This window comes from Hemibagrus wyckioides, linkage group LG13 (genome assembly GCF_019097595.1).
Source record: "Hemibagrus wyckioides isolate EC202008001 linkage group LG13, SWU_Hwy_1.0, whole genome shotgun sequence".
Classification (NCBI taxonomy): domain Eukaryota; kingdom Metazoa; phylum Chordata; class Actinopteri; order Siluriformes; family Bagridae; genus Hemibagrus; species Hemibagrus wyckioides.
The window spans coordinates 16,872,019-16,891,994 of record NC_080722.1 but is presented as its reverse complement, the minus strand read 5'-3'; the positions used below and the strand labels follow the sequence as shown (position 1 = coordinate 16,891,994).

The 19,976-nt window shown below is 41.1% G+C and overlaps 3 protein-coding genes across 11 annotated transcripts; 2 read left to right on the top strand and 1 right to left on the bottom strand.

Moving 5' to 3' along the window:
• The first annotated feature begins 16 nt into the window (after positions 1-16).
• Positions 17-7,495, top strand: pms2 (PMS1 homolog 2, mismatch repair system component). Its single transcript, XM_058405886.1, has 15 exons — positions 17-298; positions 1,318-1,457; positions 1,551-1,637; positions 1,717-1,819; positions 2,199-2,382; positions 2,479-2,646; positions 3,507-3,604; positions 4,416-4,515; positions 4,598-4,682; positions 4,822-4,974; positions 5,055-5,898; positions 5,991-6,158; positions 6,240-6,340; positions 6,438-6,607; positions 7,174-7,495. The coding sequence occupies exons 1-15, from the start codon at positions 285-287 to the stop codon at positions 7,315-7,317; spliced, it is 2,559 nt and encodes an 852-aa protein (XP_058261869.1). The 5' UTR covers positions 17-284; the 3' UTR covers positions 7,318-7,495.
• A 142-nt stretch (positions 7,496-7,637) lies between these two features.
• Positions 7,638-13,567, top strand: rsph10b (radial spoke head 10 homolog B). Of its 8 annotated transcripts, none has more exons than XM_058405880.1 (19): positions 7,638-7,862; positions 8,142-8,217; positions 8,346-8,414; positions 9,507-9,680; positions 9,766-9,851; positions 9,931-10,051; positions 10,157-10,333; positions 10,416-10,646; positions 10,812-11,001; positions 11,124-11,232; positions 11,317-11,396; positions 11,502-11,647; positions 11,714-11,824; positions 12,110-12,280; positions 12,443-12,496; positions 12,587-12,644; positions 12,743-12,868; positions 13,020-13,209; positions 13,357-13,567. In XM_058405880.1, exons 1-19 carry the CDS (start codon positions 7,675-7,677, stop codon positions 13,556-13,558), a joined length of 2,559 nt encoding a protein of 852 aa, XP_058261863.1. In that variant the 5' UTR covers positions 7,638-7,674; the 3' UTR covers positions 13,559-13,567. The 8 variants fall into 8 exon arrangements, with proteins under 8 accessions (XP_058261863.1, XP_058261861.1, XP_058261862.1 ...); XM_058405878.1 differs by having other exon boundaries at positions 12,443-12,511; XM_058405879.1 differs by having other exon boundaries at positions 12,440-12,496.
• Positions 13,568-13,650: 83 nt separating this feature from the next.
• On the bottom strand, positions 13,651-19,976 carry dlgap5 (discs, large (Drosophila) homolog-associated protein 5). 2 transcript variants are annotated; one of them, XM_058405875.1, is made up of 20 exons: positions 19,840-19,976; positions 19,028-19,260; positions 18,773-18,951; positions 18,626-18,688; positions 18,484-18,517; positions 18,302-18,370; positions 18,103-18,195; positions 17,922-17,999; positions 17,667-17,707; positions 17,383-17,570; positions 16,948-17,268; positions 16,758-16,846; positions 16,501-16,661; positions 16,254-16,355; positions 15,822-16,071; positions 14,935-15,715; positions 14,405-14,453; positions 14,140-14,314; positions 13,971-14,017; positions 13,651-13,851 (listed from the first exon to the last, which is right to left on the bottom strand). In XM_058405875.1, the coding sequence occupies exons 2-20, from the start codon at positions 19,257-19,259 to the stop codon at positions 13,747-13,749; spliced, it is 3,057 nt and encodes a 1,018-aa protein (XP_058261858.1). In that variant the 5' UTR covers position 19,260; positions 19,840-19,976; the 3' UTR covers positions 13,651-13,746. The 2 variants fall into 2 exon arrangements, with proteins under 2 accessions (XP_058261858.1, XP_058261859.1); XM_058405876.1 differs by lacking the exons at positions 19,028-19,260; positions 19,840-19,976 and having other exon boundaries at positions 18,626-18,690; positions 18,774-18,912.

Genomic DNA, 19,976 nt, shown 5'->3' with positions numbered 1-19,976 from the left:
GTGAAACCATTCCCATGCGCGGGGTTAATAATAAATCTAGCGGGAAGTTGAAGTGATAACGATGGAGAACGTGGTTTGTGTGATATAAATAAAACTCTTGGGTGTCTACAGTAAACGGTGGGATTATAAGATTGAAGCTATAATGAGGAAACCCTGTTCAAACTGTACCGGTTGGTTAGCTGACTAACATTGAAACATTTGGTGTGAGAGTCAGCGTGTAGTGGTCAGACCTGCCTGCAAGTCCGGTAGGAAGAGTTAGTAGCTGGCTAGCTGCCTCGGAGACAATGACAGACTCTAGGTGAGAGTTTTTTCCCTGACATTTTTGAGTCTTAAGCTTGATGACTTATTTAATCCTTGTCCAGGTTTTTAAGACACGTGTGGCAAAAGTAGGAACACATTAAAGAAACGAGAAATACACCGTGTTGCCAAATGTTTTGGGACACCCCTCCAAATCATTGAATTCAGAGGTTGGACTCGGTCCCTTAGTTCCAGTGAAAGGAACTCTTGGACAATTTTGGACAATTTCATGCTCCCAACTTTGTGGGAACAGTTTGGGGATGACCCCTTCCTGTTCCAACATGACTGCACACCAGTGCACAAAGCAAGGTCCATAAAGCATGGATGAGAGAGTTTGGTGTGGAGGAACTTGACAGAGTCCTGACCTCAACCCGATAGGACACCTTTGGGATGAATTAGAGCGGAGACTACAAGCCAGGCCTTCTTGCCCAACATCAGTGCCTGACCTCACAAATGCACTTCCCAAAAATTCCCATAAACACACTCCTAAACCTTGTGGAAAGCCTTCCCAGAAGAGTTGAAGCTGTTATTGCTGCAAAGGGTGGGCCTACTCCATATTACATTCATATCATTTGGAATTGTTCGCAGTCTCCACTCTAATTCATCCCAAAGGTGTTCTATCAGGTTGAGGTCAGGACTATGTGAAGTTCCTCCACACCAAACTCTCTCATCCATGTCTTTATGGACCTTGCTTTGTACACTGGTGTGCAGTCATGTTGGAACAGGAAGGGGTCATCCCCAAACTGTTCCCACAAAGTTGGGAGCATGAAATTGTCCAAAATGTCTTGTTATGCTGAAGCATTAAGAGTTCCTTTCACTGGAACTAAGGGGCCAAGACCAACCCCTGAATTCAGTGATTTGGAGCGGTGTCCCAAAACGTTTGGCAATATTAGTCTATAAACTTTCCTTTGTTTCCTAAGTAAATATGTGGACATACAGTATCACATAATGAGTCTCAGACTGTGTTTTTATTCTAGAGGTGACTGCAAATGATGCTGATTTGTCGGTTTGTAATTGCAGCTCGGAGCCCGCTAGAGCCATCAGGGCCATTGATAAACACTCTGTGCATCAGATCTGCTCTGGGCAGGTGGTGTTGACTTTGGCCACAGCTGTGAAAGAGCTGGTGGAGAACAGCATTGATGCAGGCGCTACACAAGTTGGTGAGTGCATGCGTTTTAAGAGTATCATGATTTGAAGCACTGTTGTGTGGACAGTGTAACCTAATTCTGAAGTGTTTCGGCTTTGAATTTCAGACATCAGGCTCAAAGAGAACGGGACAGAGCTGGTGGAAGTCTCTGACAATGGACAAGGTGTGGAGGAGGAGAACTTCGAAGGGCTGAGTGAGTCACATTCACAGCAACTAACAAAGTTGTATTTTTCCCATTTTGTTGTGCTCATTTTCTCCACTTGTTTCCACAGCTTTGAAGCACCATACATCGAAACTGAGAGATTTCTCTGACTTGATTCACGTTGAGACGTTTGGCTTCCGTGGTGAAGCCCTGAGCTCACTGTGTGCCCTCAGGTTTGTTCTTATATCTCCTGAGTCTGTGTATCTCACTGCAAGAGTAACAGTGCACAATGTTGTTACAATAGAAACAGTATTCGTCATGATGCACTGATCTGATATCCAATAATGATATTTGATATTAACATGAAGAGGTCCGTATCTAATCAGTACTGGATGGCCATTACTCCGATTTCTGAAATCCACATCATTGTAGCGGACCCTGCCCGAATGATGGCTGAAACTTTACTGATGTTTCTTGAAGCTTTATTGCACATTTAACATCGTGGAAATATAAGAATCACTTTAATCGAAGCGAGCATCTCCGAGATCAGAATAAATAGTTATATTGACGACATAAAGCTGCTTTTGAGTCTTCTTTAATAACTGCCCTCAGTGACCTCAGCGTGGTGACCTGCCATGAAAGCAGCCATGTGGGAACTCGGCTCGTCTATGATCACAACGGCCGACTCGTCCAGCGAGCTCCTCATCCCCGGCAGCAGGGGACCACAATCAGCCTTCAGCAGCTCTTCTCCACCCTACCGGTTCGCCATAAAGAGTTTCAGCGCAACATCAAAAAGGTTTTACTGCAGTGTGCATAGTTCAGATGCTGTTGTTGTGTATTGACAATGTTGAACATGTCAGTGTGTGAGACATTGTGCTGCTTTATCATACAGGAGTTTTCTAAGATGGTCCACGTCCTCCAGTCATACTGCATCATCTCCACTGGTGTGCGCATCACATGCACTAATCAGCTTGGCCAAGGCAAGCGTAACACTGTAATGTGCACCAGCGGGAGTCAGAGCATGAGAGACAACATTGGAGCGCTGTTTGGGCCTAAACAGGTAAAAAAAAAAAAAAAACCCTGCTACTTCAGGGAGTCAGTAAAGGAATCGGTCAATTTTAAGAACCGTAATCAGATGTGTGTGCCCCATAATGCACAGCAAAATAACTATGTAAAAGTGTTGCTTCTGTGAGAAAACATTTTACCCTTTTGAAATTGTCATCTATGTGCATATCTATCAATTACTATAAACAGCTATGCTTTGCAAAGGTTATGATTTTCCTAATGGCGGTCACGGTGATGAAAGAACTCCATCTCCAAGCTCGAGCCAAGGGGTGACTTATTCCTCACCTCTGAGCTTTTTGCTTAAAGACCACAGTTTTTGTCTGTCTTGAACCTTCATAAATCAATAAATGTAGATTCCAGTCCAGGCATCAGCTCATTGTCAGAGGAAATGTAAAATAGGCTTCAGGTTTTGACATAAGATTTGGTCAAACTCCGCAGTCAATCAGTATTACGTGCTCCGTCTGAAATGGTCTTGGCTTTGGTTTGTGTGCAGTAATAAGGATTCTGTTATATGAGGCAAACATGCAGAAGAAAGAAAGGTACACAAAGAGAGATCAACAGCTCTTCGTGCTTCACATATGCTGTAGTAGATAACACAGGATTGTAGTTAGATTAGGATTACATTTGCATTTTGGCAGACGCTCTTATCCAGAGTGACTTACAATTCATCTCATGGAAAGAAATAAGGATTAAAACATTATGTCCTGGATGTAAGGATTAAACGGGTCTATAGGTGATAAGTGGTATGAATTTTGTGAGGAATATACAGTTGAATGGTAAGAATGAATGGTTGTATCACAGGTGTTTGTTTTGGGATTGATCTTGTCCTAAATGTATATTACACTCTCTTCACAGCTCCAGAGTCTGCTTCCTTTTCAGCAAACATCTCCCAATGAGGGTATTAAAGAGGATTATGGATTAACTGGGGAAGAACTTCCTAAAGACCTTTTCAAGTGAGTTTCATGCCTCTCTTCTGAATGTGATTATCAGATAAATTATTTAAAGGTTCTTTGACATTTCATGTTTAGTCTGTTTGGATCAAACCCTGATGCGTTTTCATTTTTGGTGAGGATCATTTGGGCAGGTGAGAATGCAGCAATCGCACTCTGATGCAGATTAACAACCGGTCTGAGACTGCCTGAGTGAGATGATCTTTATGAGCACTGATAGGTGAAGTGAATAACACTGATGATCTCCTCATCATGGCACCTGTTAGTGGGTGGGATATATTAGGCAGCAAGTGAACATTTTGTCCTCAAAGTTGATGTGTTAGAAGCAGGAAAAATGGACAAGCGTAAGGATTTGAGCGAGTTTGACAAGAGCTAGATTGTGATGGCTAGAGGACTGGATCAGAGCATCTCCAAAACTGCAGGTCTTGTGGGGTGTTCCCGGTCTGCAGTGGTCAGTATCTATCAAAAGTGGTCCAAGGAAGGAACAGTGGTGAACCGGCGACAGGGTCATGGGCGGCCAAGACTCACTGATGCACGTGGGGAGTGAAGGCTGGCCCGTGTGGTCCGATCCAACAGACGAGCTACTGTTGCTCAAACTGCTGAAGAAGTTAATGCTGGCTCTGATAGAAAGGTGCCAGAATATACAGTGCATGATGGGTCAGGGCTGTTTTGGCAGCAAAAGGGTGACCAACATATTAGACAGGTGGTCATAATGTTATGCCTGGTCAGTGTATATTGATGCATCCAAATTATAACACTGGTACTGTTTCTTTTTAAATCTGTTTTCTATTAAGGTCTCATTTGTTTCTTCCAGGATCTCTGGTTATGTGTCGCAAGCCGATCACGGTGTGGGACGAAGTGCAACTGACCGGCAGTTCTTCTTTATTAACAAAAGGCCCTGTGATCCATCCAAGGTGGCCACATTTACTTTAATTGTCCTTATTCAGCTTATACAATATATAATTTTCTTTTTTACTATCTAATGTGTTCTTAAAGGTTTCCAAGCTTGTAAACGAAGTCTACCACATGTTCAACCGTCATCAGTACCCATTTGTTGCTCTAAACATTTCTGTTGCTTCAGGTAAGAAATAATGACAAACCCAAGGCTCATACTGTAAAAACATGGATAGATCGCATACAGTATACGCAAAATAATACATTCAACGCTTTCTTTTCCTTTAATTTTTTCTTTTGCTTTTCTGTTCTTCTCCTCTATGTAGAATGCGTTGACGTCAATGTTACACCTGATAAGCGTCAGATATTTCTGCAGGAGGAGAAGCTGTTGCTTGCTACCGTGAAGAGCTCTCTCATCGCCATGTATGAGACTGGAGTCAATAAAATCAGTCTCAATTACACACCACAAATCGCAGGGAGTACGTGTCACAAAACACAGCGTTCTCATGTACAAATACGACAAATTCTAATGATTTGTTTCACTGTTCCTGTTGTTCAGGTTTTTCCAGATGTAGTGATTCTGCTAAAAGTCCAGAAGGTCCAAGGAAAGCTTCACTGACTTCAGAAGATGATTCAGAGACTTTGACACAGACTCCAAAGACATCATTTATCTTAGCTGGACTAAAGGCAGCATTTTCAAAACAGCAGGATGCTAGCATCAGGACAAAGACTACTTCTCCTCAGGACAATAAAACTATGTGTACTGGTCCAGCGCAAAAAAAGATGCAGTCTTTCTTCCATTGCTCAGAAAAGACTAACTACAGCAGACCATCAGAAACTGCTTCTGAAAAAGCAGCTTCACCAGTCAAACCAGATCTAAGCAAACATGAGGACGTGGAGGCTGACTCAGGTCTGTCGGAGCAAAGCTCCATCACACAAACCCCAGACACACTGTGTGGAAGCAGCTGTGAATTTGACTCTCCAGACTCCGTATTAGAGGAACATGGCATTAAATCAGAGCCTTACAGTGAGCCGGTAGATGAGGTGCATGAGGATGCTTTAGAGGCTATAGAGCAAGAGACGATATCTGTTATGGATCCTGAAAGGATTTCTAGTCCCAAGGCTAAAAAATGTAGGTGGGATGTTAACCTATCAGAACCGCTCCAACTGCCATCCTCCAGTACCAGCAGTGCTTCCTGTGGACTGTTTGACAAACCGGTCAATGTACAGAAGAAAACAGTGCCTTTGCAGTTTTCAATGGCAGATCTGGTTAAAAGGATGGAGAGATTAAAAACCCAGAAGAAAAAGCAAAATGAGCAGGAGCCACTTTATAGACGCTTCAGGGCAAAGATTAACCCTGGTGAAAACCAGAGTGCTGAGGATGAGTTGAAGAAAGAGATGAGGTACAGAGATCACTTATTCTTCAACTAATAACATTCCTGATGCATTTATATGGTTTGTCTACATGTTGTTTTTGTTTGTTTGTTTGTTTAAGCAAGGACATGTTTAAGGAGATGGAGATCATTGGTCAGTTCAACCTGGGTTTTATCATTACCAAGTTAAAGTCAGATCTCTTTATTATTGACCAGCATGCCACAGACGAAAAGTACAACTTTGAGATGCTCCAACAACATACTGTCCTAAAAGGACAGAGACTTATAGCGTAAGTCTGGACTTTGATGCACATTTATTAGGAATTTGCATGCATTTTGAAGGGAAAAGACATTTTCTGTTTTCATCTCAGTCCACAGAATCTCCACCTTCCTGCTGTGAGTGAAACGATTCTGATTGAAAATCTCGAAATCTTCAAGAAAAATGGCTTTGAGTTCCTCATTGATGAGAATGGTACATGCAAGAACAACCAAATATTCGTAAGCTCAGCGTATTCTTGTGTATTTCTGTGTGTAGAGGTTTATTTTAAGTCTAATGTCATATTTTCTAGCACCAGTCATGGAGAGAGTGAAGCTGATATCTGTACCCACAAGTAAGAACTGGACCTTTGGCCCAGGTGACATTGAGGAGCTCATCTTCATGCTTAGTGATAGTCCTGGAGTCATGTGCAGGCCTTCTCGAGTCAGGCAGATGTTTGCGTCGAGGGCTTGCCGCAAATCGGTGTGTATAGCCTCATGTTTGCGCTCTTTCTAATACTAACACATACTACACGTGCATTGCGGAGACCACTTTGAAGACGTCTTGAAGTTGTCAGTTTCTTATTGTAATTTATAAGGACAAAATACATCATCAAACCAACAATGGCCCCTGAAACTCACATTTGTTGCTGAATGAGTACAGCGTGTACCAATATCAGACTTGAATGTTTGTAAGAGGAAATACGAGCCTAAATGAGTCTACTGATGCTTTTATTTGTGCTTGCTTTTTAACAAGGGCATTCAGATGACTGATTTTGATCATGCCATGCAAAGTCGACAGCTTATTATGAGTATACAAATGTTGAAGTCGCTTAAAAGGGTCTTGATATTCAGAAGAAAAAAGAAAGAATTACTCCTGTATCATAAGTGCGTGAAATTGTTTTCACTAGACTAAACACAGGGCGTCCCCCAAAAGTCTTCATACATAGAGGACATCATCTAAGCAAAATCGAACTTTATTTACAAAGCATCCTCAGCGTTAGCCATTCCTTTGCAAACACACATTCATATCGGCTTTTCTTGTCACAGGTAATGATTGGTACTGCACTGAATCTAAGTGAAATGAAGAAGCTTGTGGTCCACATGGGAGAAATCGAGCAGCCTTGGAACTGTCCTCACGGCAGACCGACCATCAGGCACCTGCTGAACCTCGATGTTATTTCTCAGGACTGATGCATGATGAAGCATTCTGTTTACATGCTTTCTTGTACATACTGAAACTTTAAGCATATTTTATTATCATTTTAATCAGTTATATTAGTGTATATTTTGCATTCAGCTTCATTGTTCATTGTTTTTATGTTCATAGTTAGTTCTTTTATCTGTGCATTAATAAACATCTGTTAGCAGAGATGATTAACGCTTGTGAGGTTTGACTCATCTGATCCACCGTCCAAACAAACACGATCACCTAGCAACCTGTTGCTGTATACAGACCTACACCAGGCTGGATCACGAAGTAGCGCCCTAGCTGATGCGCGTGGTTCGCTCTGGCTGAATCCGCAATTAGCGGAAGAAGACAGAAAGGAAATGTCGGACATAAAGACACTTAACGAACTGCAGAATTACTCCGCGTCGAGCGCGGCTTCAGAAGCGTTGATAGCCGAGCAAGCAGCGCGTGCAGATCTCTCAGCATCAGCTACTGCACGAGACACCGAAACATCAGCCGAGCTCGAGATTCCAGCTGTGCATGTCCTCTCAGACATTATCATTCAGAGGTTAGGTACTAAATGTATTATTATTTCAATAAAAGACGACCGAGTCTCATTCTGCTTGATTGGTAAAACAACACTTCTTTCATTACCCTTCTGCCTTCATATATATATCAACGTTGACCTACCTTTTCCACGCACACACTGCCCCCTAGAGTCTATATGCAGGAATTGCATGACATATATACCACTCTATCAATCTGTTCTATTCAGACAGCTTGAAACAGAGTAAAGTAAACTCTAACGAGATGTCAAAGCAGATAAACTGACCTGAGTGTCTTTCAGATATGAAGGCGGCAGGTCAGGAGAGCTGTTCCACGGGGAAGGAGTCGCCCACTTTGTAGGTGGACATGTGTACAAGGTGCGGAGGAAGGTTCAGGGGTCAAGTAATAATTACTGTAAATAGTACAAAGCAGCTGTTCTAAGTAAGTAAGCAACACACTTATTCGCTTAAATTTACAACGATATTCTTCAACACTTATTCCCCAGGGAAGCTTTATTGATGGCTTTATGCATGGCCATGGAGAATACGCATGGGCAGATGGGCTAAAGTATGAGGTGTGTAAACATTTAGTTGATCCCCACACAAATAATACAAGCATCATGGTGTACAGCAGTCACCGCACATTCAATTGTTCTGTTTGTTTTTTTAAGAAGATAAGGGGTTTCATGCAATACTTAATGTTAAATCTAGTACACTGGATAAACTTGTGCCTGTAGTGTTTATTTCTAAACTTAATGCAGTCCCACACCTGATTTGGTTAAGACATTCATTCATTTATTCATTCATTCATTCATTTATTCATTCATCTTTAGTGCCTGCTTTATTTTGGTCAAGGTCCCAGGGGTTTCTTTTGAGAACCCTTTTTATATTTTTATTTATCACATGGGGTCAGAACCATGATACAGTGCCCCTGGAGCAGAAAGGATTAATAGACTTGCTCAAGGGTACAACAGTTTCAGTGATTGCCTGGGGCTTGAACCCATGACTTGAACATTGGGCATAAGGTGGGAGCACACATTCATATCCTCATACATACGTATGGGTGAGTTAATATCAGCAATCCACCTACTGCCATGTTTTTGGGAGGTGTACGGAAACCCCATGCAAACTATAACCCAAGGTCAGCATTATACCAGGGATGGTGAAGCTGTGAGGCAGCAATGATACCTTCAACTCAGTTTCAGTCATAGCATGATAAATTGGTTTTAATAATAATATGTATCATAATTCAGTGTGTGTTCCCACTTCATGTCTCATTGTTCCTGAGACTTCGAGGTTCCCAGTGTTGCCAGGTTCCATATCCACCTCGACCAGGATAAAGCTATAACTAAAGATCAATAAATAGATGAGGATGTACAACAACATCAAACTTCTTAAAGTCTCAACATGGAGAAGAATTAAAAGTCTTTTGGGTTTTTTTTTTTAATGCTGCCCACCCCAAAAAGGACATTAGACAAATATTTACATTTTTAAATCAGATGATTTAAATGTTTAGACCCCTATATAATAAAAAGATGCACTTTCCATACCCTTGAAGGATTACCCCACCTCCTAGTTCTGGTTTAATCTCAGGAGAAAGAAGTGTAAGAACTAAACTCTGCAGGGTAGGAACACTACAACTTTCTAACAATTATTGCATTTGACAGGGGGACTTTAAATCAAATGCTCCAATGGGACATGGGACGTACACATGGTTAGACTGTAGCACCTATGAGGGGGAAGTATGCAATGGCATCCGAAATGGCACTGGAACTTACAAATCTGCCAAAACCTGCACTATATACAGAGGGCAATGGCACAACGGCAAAAGACATGGCAAGGTATGGAAGAATATAACTAGCTGACTTCACAGATTTTCGAATAACTGTATTTTTCTTAATTTAATACGTAACTTGATTGTAACAGGGGACAATGTTCTTCAATCTGGAGGCGACATCTTGGTATGAGGGTGACTGGGAAAACAACCAAAGAGAAGGCTGGGGTATGCGCTGGTATGTGCTGACTCCCACAGTTCCAAATTTCAGTCCACTAACACATAGCAATGACTGATACACTTCTCTTTCACACTAGCTATCCATCAGGAGACACATATGAAGGCCAGTGGAAGAACAGCGTCAGGCATGGGGAAGGAACAATGAAATGGATTCAGATGGGTCAGCAATACAGTGGGCAATGGGTTAATGGTGTTCAGGTCTGAGAATCTCTTTTGTCTTTTAGCCAATTCACTGTATCCGAGCACACTGCAGTCCACATTGCCATCTCATATGTTTTAAATAGATCTACATATTCTCTGCAGCATGGACATGGGGTACACACATGGTTTTTGCGACGGGTTCCTAGCTCTCAGTATCCCACCAGGAATGAGTATAAAGGGGAATTTGCTCAAGGTCTGCGTCATGGTCAAGGAACATTCGTCTATGCAAGTGGCGCAGTTTACACTGGATCTTGGAAGGAGGATAAAAAACACGGTCGGGTAAATCATTTTGCAATTTCTATGTCCTAAAAAGGAGTTTTTGTTTCTTTCCATGCCATTAAAAGAAAATGTTTTGTTTCAGGGAAAGTTTATTTTCAAAAATGGTCACGTATATGACGGGGAGTTTAGCGATGATCATATGGTGGAAGTCCCAGCATCCTCCACTATTTCATTATGGACACTAAATGGCTTACCTAGTAGAGCTGATGAGTTAGGCAATAGTGCCTCAGTACTTGGTCCTGACATGGCTTTGAGCATTGACACTCTATTAAATCAGTTTCCTGGCGTGCAAAGAATGCAGGAGCTCAGACAGGTCAGTCTGATTGTAAAATCATTTTAATTATGGTTCAGTATTAATATTATTATTATCATTATATCTCGTAAACATCTTACATTGTTTTATCAGTAGCCTTCAGGATGCAATGTTACTTCCATAATACTATCTGTGATGACGTTCATTATGCTCATATGTGTTCAGGTGGAATTTGCCATTATGAGACACATCACATTGCTGAGGACAATATACAGTATGTACAGCAGCCTTGGACATGAGAACTCTCCAGACAACACTTTCCTGCTCAGTCAGCTACAATTCTGGCGCTTTCTTAAGGACTGCAGTGTCCACCAGCATGGATTAACCCTGGCACAGTTGGACCACCTTATTAACAGTAAATACATCTTAGCATGACTTGCACAACTGTTTGACACGTTGCGCTAGAATGACATTCCTGATCAAAAACCTCTTTTCTAGATAAATAGACTCCATTTTTTCTCTTTGTCTTTCCTATAGAGGATGTCTCTCCAGGGGAGGTTCATTCACCTTTTAGTACAATGTTGCTGAGGAAGTGGATTAGTTGTATTGTCGTTGCAGCATACCATATTTACCACAGAGACTTTGAGTAAGCGTTTGCTTTTTCTCAAGTGGAGAATTGATCAGTGTGAAGGTTTCAGGCTGAAATCTTACAGAATTCTTAATGCTTTAGGTCCTCTAGTAATGTACTTGAAGAGTGCTTTTCCAAGCTCATGAGACAGAACATCATTCCCAGTGCCAAGAATGTAAAAGGTGATCTGGTATTCATTATACAGGGCCTTAAGTACAGCATGGTTTTCAAAATATTCATTGGAAATGCAGTCGTTTAAAACCCACCTGATGAAATATTTATCACAGGACCTCTTTACTGCCACCCTCTTCGTGCTATGATTGGCAAGCGCTATATTGACAGATGCTGGGAGATATACCAGACTGTCCCTAAAGTCATCTCCGCTGTCGTCTCTGACATCATGACCGCCAGGCACTTCATCTGGATGTTGAAGGTAAAAAACTTTATCATTACTGCATCATTTTAAAACAAACCTAATTTAACAATTGTTTATTTCCAGGTTCTTGGTCTCTTTGACTGTACGTTAACCACAACAAGATTGCTAGTGATCCTCTCACTGGAAAATCCTGCAATCGCAAACGCTTCTACTCACAGTAACCTTGATTTGGAGGTTGGGCTCACTGTTAACATCACATTTCAAAACTAACTGCTATGAGTAATCAAAAACATATTTGCTCCCAATATACATAAACCAAGCAATCCAGATCACCAGATACATTAACCAGGTACATGGTAGGACCAAATATGCACTAACTGGAGTCATTAACTGGTTTCCATTACATTTTTGTATAGCACTTTTAACAGTGGACATGTCTCAAAGCAGCTTTAGAAATAGAAGAAATAACTAAAATTATAATGAAATGTTTTGTGATTGGAGCTTTGAACTGCATTGCAGATCAATTTTCTTGAGTTCTTTGAGGCATTACTGGTTTGTGCTGAAGTGAAGAATGCAAATGGAGTGGGAGCTGCACAACACAGACAGTGTGAGTTGGGAAATCCTGATGAGACTCCAACAAGAGATCAGATGAGAAACAGCCCTATTCCCAGCCAGTTGGCGTCTCCTCTGGTTAGTGAATACAGCATCGCTGACCCCTCGGTTCAGTAATGTGGAATATGAATGCTCACAATGCTGTTTTAGAGCTAATGAGAGTGTGATTAGCTTGGACCTAAAAATAAAAAATTTGTACGTGTGCACAATTGGATACGTTTCATTTTCGCTCTCCAGCAGTACGAATCGACCGTGCTGTCCTCAAGCACCATCATTTCATCTGCTGCCACCAGCGTAAAATCTTTCGAGGTTTCTTCTGTTATATTAATTTCTTTAAATTCCTTTTTACAGAAAAACAACTTCTAAACTCTTGTCTCTTTCTAGGAACTCAAATCCAAGGTAACAGTACAATCATCTCTAACTGAGGAGATACAACACAAAGGTACAATACAATGTACTGTCAGATGCACATATAAATAATTTTGACTCAAATAGCTGTACATTATGTATGCGTTTCTTTGGCTTCGTATTAATTACTAGATGAGGGAATTAACCCATCTAAACTGGCTGTTACAAACCCATCTGAGATGGAAATGAACAAGCCTGCTGCAAGCAGTGTGTTAGTCAAAGACACACAAGTGACTGAGCCTCCATGTATAAACGCAGGTACAAACCCCATAGTGTGTGTTCAGTCTGTGAGCAGTGTTTTTTTTATTTATTTATTTTTAATCCAAACCATCTCCAAAAGAAGAAAACATGCAGTGCTACTCTTCATCACCAACCTCCCTCTTACTGTGGTTTATATATTATTGACTAGAGATTACAGAAGAGGAGCGACCGGAACAACAGCTAGAGAACTGGATCACTCACATTCACCAGTTCTTCACCCACACATTCTTCCCAGCATATGAACAGAACTTGGTGTGTGAAAAGGAGATTCAAGAGGAACGCAGAAGACAAACCACAAACAACAGAATCACCCTAGAAAAGGCCAAGGCAAATGCAAAGTACTTCATCTTTTGGCTTAATTACATTTTTTAGTCTTATTTACATTATAAAGCAAACTGTTTCAGTAACTTCTGCTTATGGCATGGTAGTTAAAAAAATAAAAAAAAAATAAAGGACATGTTATTGATCAGACATGTTGGTTTTAGTCTGAGAGAGCAGCAGAGAGCAGAAGAGAAGAGGTCCAAAGAAAAAGAGGATTGCTCCAAAGAACAAATGGTGGAAGATGAAGAGAGAAGCCATGTCCTAGAGGACCTGAAAAATTCCTCCATAGCTTGCTCAACGCCAGTGACCTCCTTGAACTCTTTGGATCTGAAGCAATCACCAACCAACAAGAAGAAGAAAAAATGACACCATTGTCTTCCAAAAAAAAAAAAAAAAAAAGCTTGTTTTAATTGAGCAAAATTATATGAGCGCATATATAAGGTATATATATATATATATATATATATATATATAAATTTGGTACATTGAACATCAAATCGTATTGTTAAAAGTAAATAAAGCCCACGTGATGTTTGTCCATGTCTCTGCTTGAATTAGTTCTCTTCAGGCGATGTAAACATCATGAGGTCCCTCTCACACACCGATTGCCTCACTCTCTCCCTCTGCTCGGGGGTGAACAGCAGCTGATTGGCAATCATCTGAAACGACGACAATTTGTTTAACTGATGAAATAAAACAGTATCAGTGAGATTTTATATATTTAGTGCTGCTGCATGTGAGAAAGTGTATTAGAAATTCAGGAAAGAGTCAAATCCACCTCTTCAGTCCAGGGAGTGACCACCAGTGGTGCCATTCTGGGGAAAGCTGAATTAAAAAAAATTGTGAGAGTGAGCGGTGAGGGCCACGTGCATAAATCCACTTCCATGAAACACCAAAAGTGAAAAAAAAAGAAAAAAAAAGAGAAAAGAGCAATACACCTAGTGTACCTGTAGGAGTCATCAGTGCATCATGAACAGGCTCTTCTTCCTGGGCCTGAGGGCTCTCCATTTCAGCATCTTCTAGGCCAAGTGAGAACCTTTCCACTGCCATACTCCGCACAGGAGATAAGCTGCATCGGGCTGTGGGTTGCAGATATCGCTCAAAGTCCAGACCAGGAATAGTCTAAATTAATAAAAATAGGTACATTATACTCATTTGGCATGGATTTCCTCATAAGCATTACTAGATGAGGACTTGATTGGAGATGATTACCTCTCTGTCTTCATTTTCAGTCACTTTACAGTCAGCACTGATAGGAGATCTGTTGAAGAAAACATAAAAGATTTACAAGAACCTGCATCTAATTAGATTTTGCTCGTAGGTGAACCAACGTTCCAGTCTAGAAACTTAATATATGGTGGATATAAAGCTAAAGTGGACAAGGTTTTCATGAACATCTTAAGAAAGACTTAACAGAAGAAAGGCATAGGCACTATCAAACTTTAGATGCCATCCTCATCTTCAACAATTTCTACACTTACAATATGACAACTAAATATTTCCTACAAACATAGTAAGAATGAAAAGCACATAATATATAAATTTCATGAACACTAGTCTGAAGAAAAATCCATGTAACTACAGTGTAAATTTGTAGGTAAAATAACTTATTTCTGGCTTACAGCTAACTCCGTTTTCATTGCATAAGTTCCATGTCTTCTAGCTTGTTAAACTTCCTTCAGAAGATCACTTAGTCAACCTCCATCACAAATCTCGAACTGGAAGTCATTAGTGTCACTTACCTTTCATTAACACACATGTCAGATTTATCTGATGGTGCTGGAAAGTCTTGGACTTGCTGTGGTGTGGTGGACATCACAGACGGGGAGGAAGGAACAGAGACACAGCTCTCCACAATCTCTGCTTGCAGAGTGGTCTTGTATGCTGAAGGTGAGTGGGTGAAACTCATAGCATGAGCTTGATCGTCTGAGTGGGACATCTCCACTTCAGCAATCACAGTCTCTTCGGTTTGCTCCTGGGACAGTTCGGTCATGGAAGACTGTTGAACACTTCCCTCAGGCTCGGTACTGTTGACTGAATGTGCAGGAAGGTGAAGTGGCAGTTCTTCCTCTGTCTGGCAAGGAGAACTGTGTGGCTTGATCTCTGCCGAGTGGTTCATTTGATCATCTACTGGAGTGATCATGAGGTCTGACTGGATGTTGTTGAGACTTGTGTTATGATCAGGCTGGCTGAGTTGTGTGTGAGAGACTCCATTAGGTGAGGCATAGGGGGCAGAGTGGTCCTGCTCAGGGCTGACATGAAGGGGTTTGGGGGAGGAGGGAAGGGGATGAGCGTGCCGTTTAGGAGTACAGACAGGAGTTACAGCAGTGCGAGCAACTGCAGCGGGAGAGTTAGGAGGGGATGCAGTAGGAGCACTTTTAGAAGGTGTGCGAATGCAAGGAAGAGGAGATGGATGCATGACTACAGTGGATCTCTTCTGTCTTCCTGGTGTGCTGAATTTAGATCTATGTGGGGAACACTGGGGAAAGGGAGCTGCACTCAACCGAGATGATCTTACAGCACCTGTGGAGAATTGTGTTCATACCTTTCGTTAGTTGACAGTCAAACACAAATCACAAAACATGCCACAAGGCATACTGAGATAATTGTCAAGGCTGTAGAGCCGTACCAACTACTTTGACAGGACTCTCCACCTGAAAGAAGCCTCCATGAAAAACCACTGTCTGGGCTGGCAAGGTGTTAGCTGGGGCATTTGAAGCAGGAGTAGTTTCATCTTGAGCTTTATCTGAAGCCTCAGCAGCTTTAGCCGCAGCCTGCTTGGCCTTCATGGCAGCTTTCACTGCAGCCAGTCGACTCTTTGCAGCAGCGCTGGCTCCAGCACCTGCTCCAGGCTTACCTCCTGCAGCAGGGGGCTTTTGCTTCATCATGCACAGGGAACACAGGACGTTTATTTACTCAATATGAAAAGTACATTTAGTTGGCATCAATATAATAAGTATAAGGCTCATTTCGTTCATTTATTTCCAGTACTTTGAACCATAGCACAATACAAATATTGAAGATGCATAAAAAAATATCATATTAAGGATTGCCTGTATACCTTGACCACTTTCTTCTGCCTGGTGACAGGCTTGATCTCCTCTTGCCATCCCCTGGCTTCAGCCATTTTCAATGTGTTAAACTTCTTATCAACATCTTCCACCTAATACAAGAGACAAGGTGACCAGAGCTAAGGATTACTGAACTGTTTATACAGCACAAAACACATTCTCATGCAATGGCATGTACCTTCTTACACAATATACAGTAGAAAGATTTCAGTAATGGACAACTTCTCAAATAATCACCTGAAAGTACACCATGTCCCAGAACCCCTGCAAGTCTGTGCAGGTTGTGATCTTCTCTCCTCGGCCAAAATCACAGTCATCCACCAGACCACTGAACTGGCCAAAGCGCTCCTTCATCAGCAGCCTGGCTTGGCCAACAGCTGTGCGCATTCGGTCTCGCACTGGAGACAGAGTACAGGAGAGCATGTCAATTTCAGGACTATATGCTCAGTTGGCAGATGAAGACTGAATTTCAATGTTCTTTCAGAGAAACTCACTCTCTTCCGGGATGGAGGAATCATCAAACCGCAATTCCCAAAATTCAGACAACCCAGTCAATCTTTCTGTCTCACTAGCCATCACTGATCTATAGAACACATACAAGCACATCATATACCACACTCTCATGCAAATAGTCATATGTAAATATATTATAAATTGTGTATATACAGAGGCAACTACTTTCACCTGAAATAGGGCACGTCATGCTGAGGTTCTGATGTTGCAGAGGAAGGAGATGCAGTAGCAGGTGGTGAAGAAGGTGGAAGAAGAGTAGAAGCAGGAGCTGAGGATGGAGAGGCAGGAGGAGGGTGAGAAAGAGAGGAAGGAGAGACAGTGGGTGGGGTAGAAGAAGCGAGAGAAAAATCCTGAGAAGGAGCAGATGTAGAAACAGATTCAAGACAAGGTTCAGACATACAGGTTGGAGGTGAGGGAAGAGGAAGAGCAGATGAAGAGTCAGATGGTAAAGAAACTGGGTTTGTAGGCTCCATCCATGGTTCAGCTGAGAAGCTACAGACAGAAATACCAAAAATTAGCGTACTCCAAAATGCAAACCTGAAATTGTATCTTCAAGACATTCATATTAAAAAAAGAACACTCATCACTGGCACACAAATGAAATACCTAGGTGAGAGGAAGGCATCAGCAGAGCGAGGAGAAAGGGGTGTAGGCTGGAATGTTTTCAGACCAGAAGGGGCCTGGAACACAAATCCTTGGGGAGCAAATGAAACTGGAGTCACATTCGTGTCCTCCACCACCTTTTCCTCTTGAGGAGGGGATGGATTTACGGTAGCAACCACCTCATCAGCAACCTGGTGATACAAGTACCAAACCTTATTTATACCAGTCTGAACTGTAAAAAAGAAACTAGATAAACACATGTTGTAAACCTCTGCATGTTTATTTACCTTGGTTTCCTTCTTTTCAGCTGCCACAGGGTTAGAATGTCCTGTTGGACAAGGGACATTTAGCTTAGATATTATTTATATATATATATATATATATATATATATATATATATATATATATATATATATATATATATATATATATATTTATATATGTATAAACATATATATATATATATATATATATATATATATATATCTATATATATATCCAAGAAAATGTCTTGGGAAATATTCTGTGTAAATTGAGCTTACCTTGCATAGCTTTCCCTCTAGCTGATGAGGGTGCTGCAGGCTGCCTACTAGCAGCTTTTGTTTTGGGAGGTTTGAGGTCTAGCAATAGGTGAGCATCAAACAAAATATAATGATTAGGAAATGACAGAAATAATGTGCAATAGCTAATGCATTTTAAGAAAGTTAGGAAAAAAATAAATACCTGCAGCAGGTTTAGTTACAGATTTGGCGGTTACAGCTGCTGTGACAGTTTTAGCAGCTGATCGAGTAGTTGGCGCTCTGACAACTGGTTCAACTATCAAAGAGACAAGAGGACTTAAATCCAAAACTATAACTAAAAAATTATTTCATCAGCTTTGAGATTCATGAGGGACTGTGTGGACAACCTGTCGACGGCTTACCTGATGCAGTTCTGCCTTTGGCAATTGCTGGTGCTGAAGACTTGCTAGCTCTGGTGATGGGTGGATCAGCTGATGACCAAAATATGAAACCCGAATTACTGTTACAGGTCATTGTAGTACTGAATTTAGTACAAAATTTATAATAAATATTCTAGAAACAAAAAAGCAAAGTTGTCTCGTACCCTTCTTTAGTGCAGGCTGTGTAACAGCTGGTTGCTGGGTAACACAAAAAAGCTGCCATAAACATATTTTCCCTTTCACACGAAATAGTGTAGGGAGTACAAAAATATGAGAATTAGCTGAGAATGCTGTAGACTAATGTACCTTTGGCTGTAGATACTGTTTCATAGAACGGGTCACTCTGGTGGATTGTATAGATTCTGCAGTCTGAAATAAAAACACAAGAGTCACTAAGCAATACAGTTGTAAGCCACGAGGTCCAAATGTGCAAAGAAATTAAATTAAGCTCACCTTTTTTGCACTCAGTACAACAGGATTCAAGGGCAAATAGCCCAAGGGCTGTGGGCGGTAGAGACCGACCTTGAAGGTACCTTTCTTTTCCTTTTCTCGCCTTTCTTTCTCCTTCTGCAGCGCTTTGTTCTCTTTAAAACGTGCCAGCATCTTTCTCCTCTCTTCTACAGCACTGTTATCTAGTCCCAAAACTTAGTGTTATTAATTGCACAACATACTATGACTGGTAGGAGGAAAGCTTGGGGGGAATCTTACTTTTATCTGCTTTAGCCTTGTGCCCCATCTCTTGGGAAGGAAGAACCGACTTCTCAAGGCAGGAGACATCCAAAGAGCGCTCCAGCTCTGGAAGTTGGTCCAGGTGTCTGCGGAGGTTTTGCATCTTTTCCCTGTTCTCTTTCTGGGACTGGGAACGTCGCCTGGACATTTTCACCCTTATCATGGAGACACTGCTGTCTCGCTTGTAAAGATGCGCAAAGCGAGAATCCATCCTGCAAAAAGGAGGCGTGTTAAACTGCATTTAAAGTACGACAAGGGTACCATTATTAACATTTTTAATTTAAGGAACAAATACCTGCACTTCATAGGGTGCATATTATATCTAATACAATAGAGATACAAAAAAAAAAGACGAAAGAAAGTAAAAATAAAAAAAGATATGAATGAATGAGGTCTAAAAAAATCCATATACTGTATATAAATATACATATTAATAATTTAAAAAATAAGATTTATTTAAATGGTCTGATTATTTATTGTATAATAGATCAAAACCTATCACTAGTGTTGATGGCGAACAGCTCCACTTCCAGGTCAGATAAGATTTCAGCTTTAAAAGCGTTTAAGCTTTCTCATTTCACCTAGAAACTATCTTAGAACAGAGAAACATGACTCTATAAAACACTTTAACAAGAATAAAAGAGATAAAGACACGGTTCATTAGCGTTACATTGAACTGTAGTGATGCCAGCATTAAGAGACGTTTTAGCAACTTTCCTCTCACGCTGAGGCTAACAACAGATACATTGTAGGCGTATATTTACTCTCTCCAATCTAATATTTTTCCTTACCTGTAATTTTTTTTACTTCTTTTATATCAACCGCCTGTTCGTTGGCAAGTCGCCTAATAAAACCGCATCGAACACGAAATAAACAAACTACGTCCTCCTCCTCCTCTTCCTCCTCGGACACTTCAGTTAAAACAGAG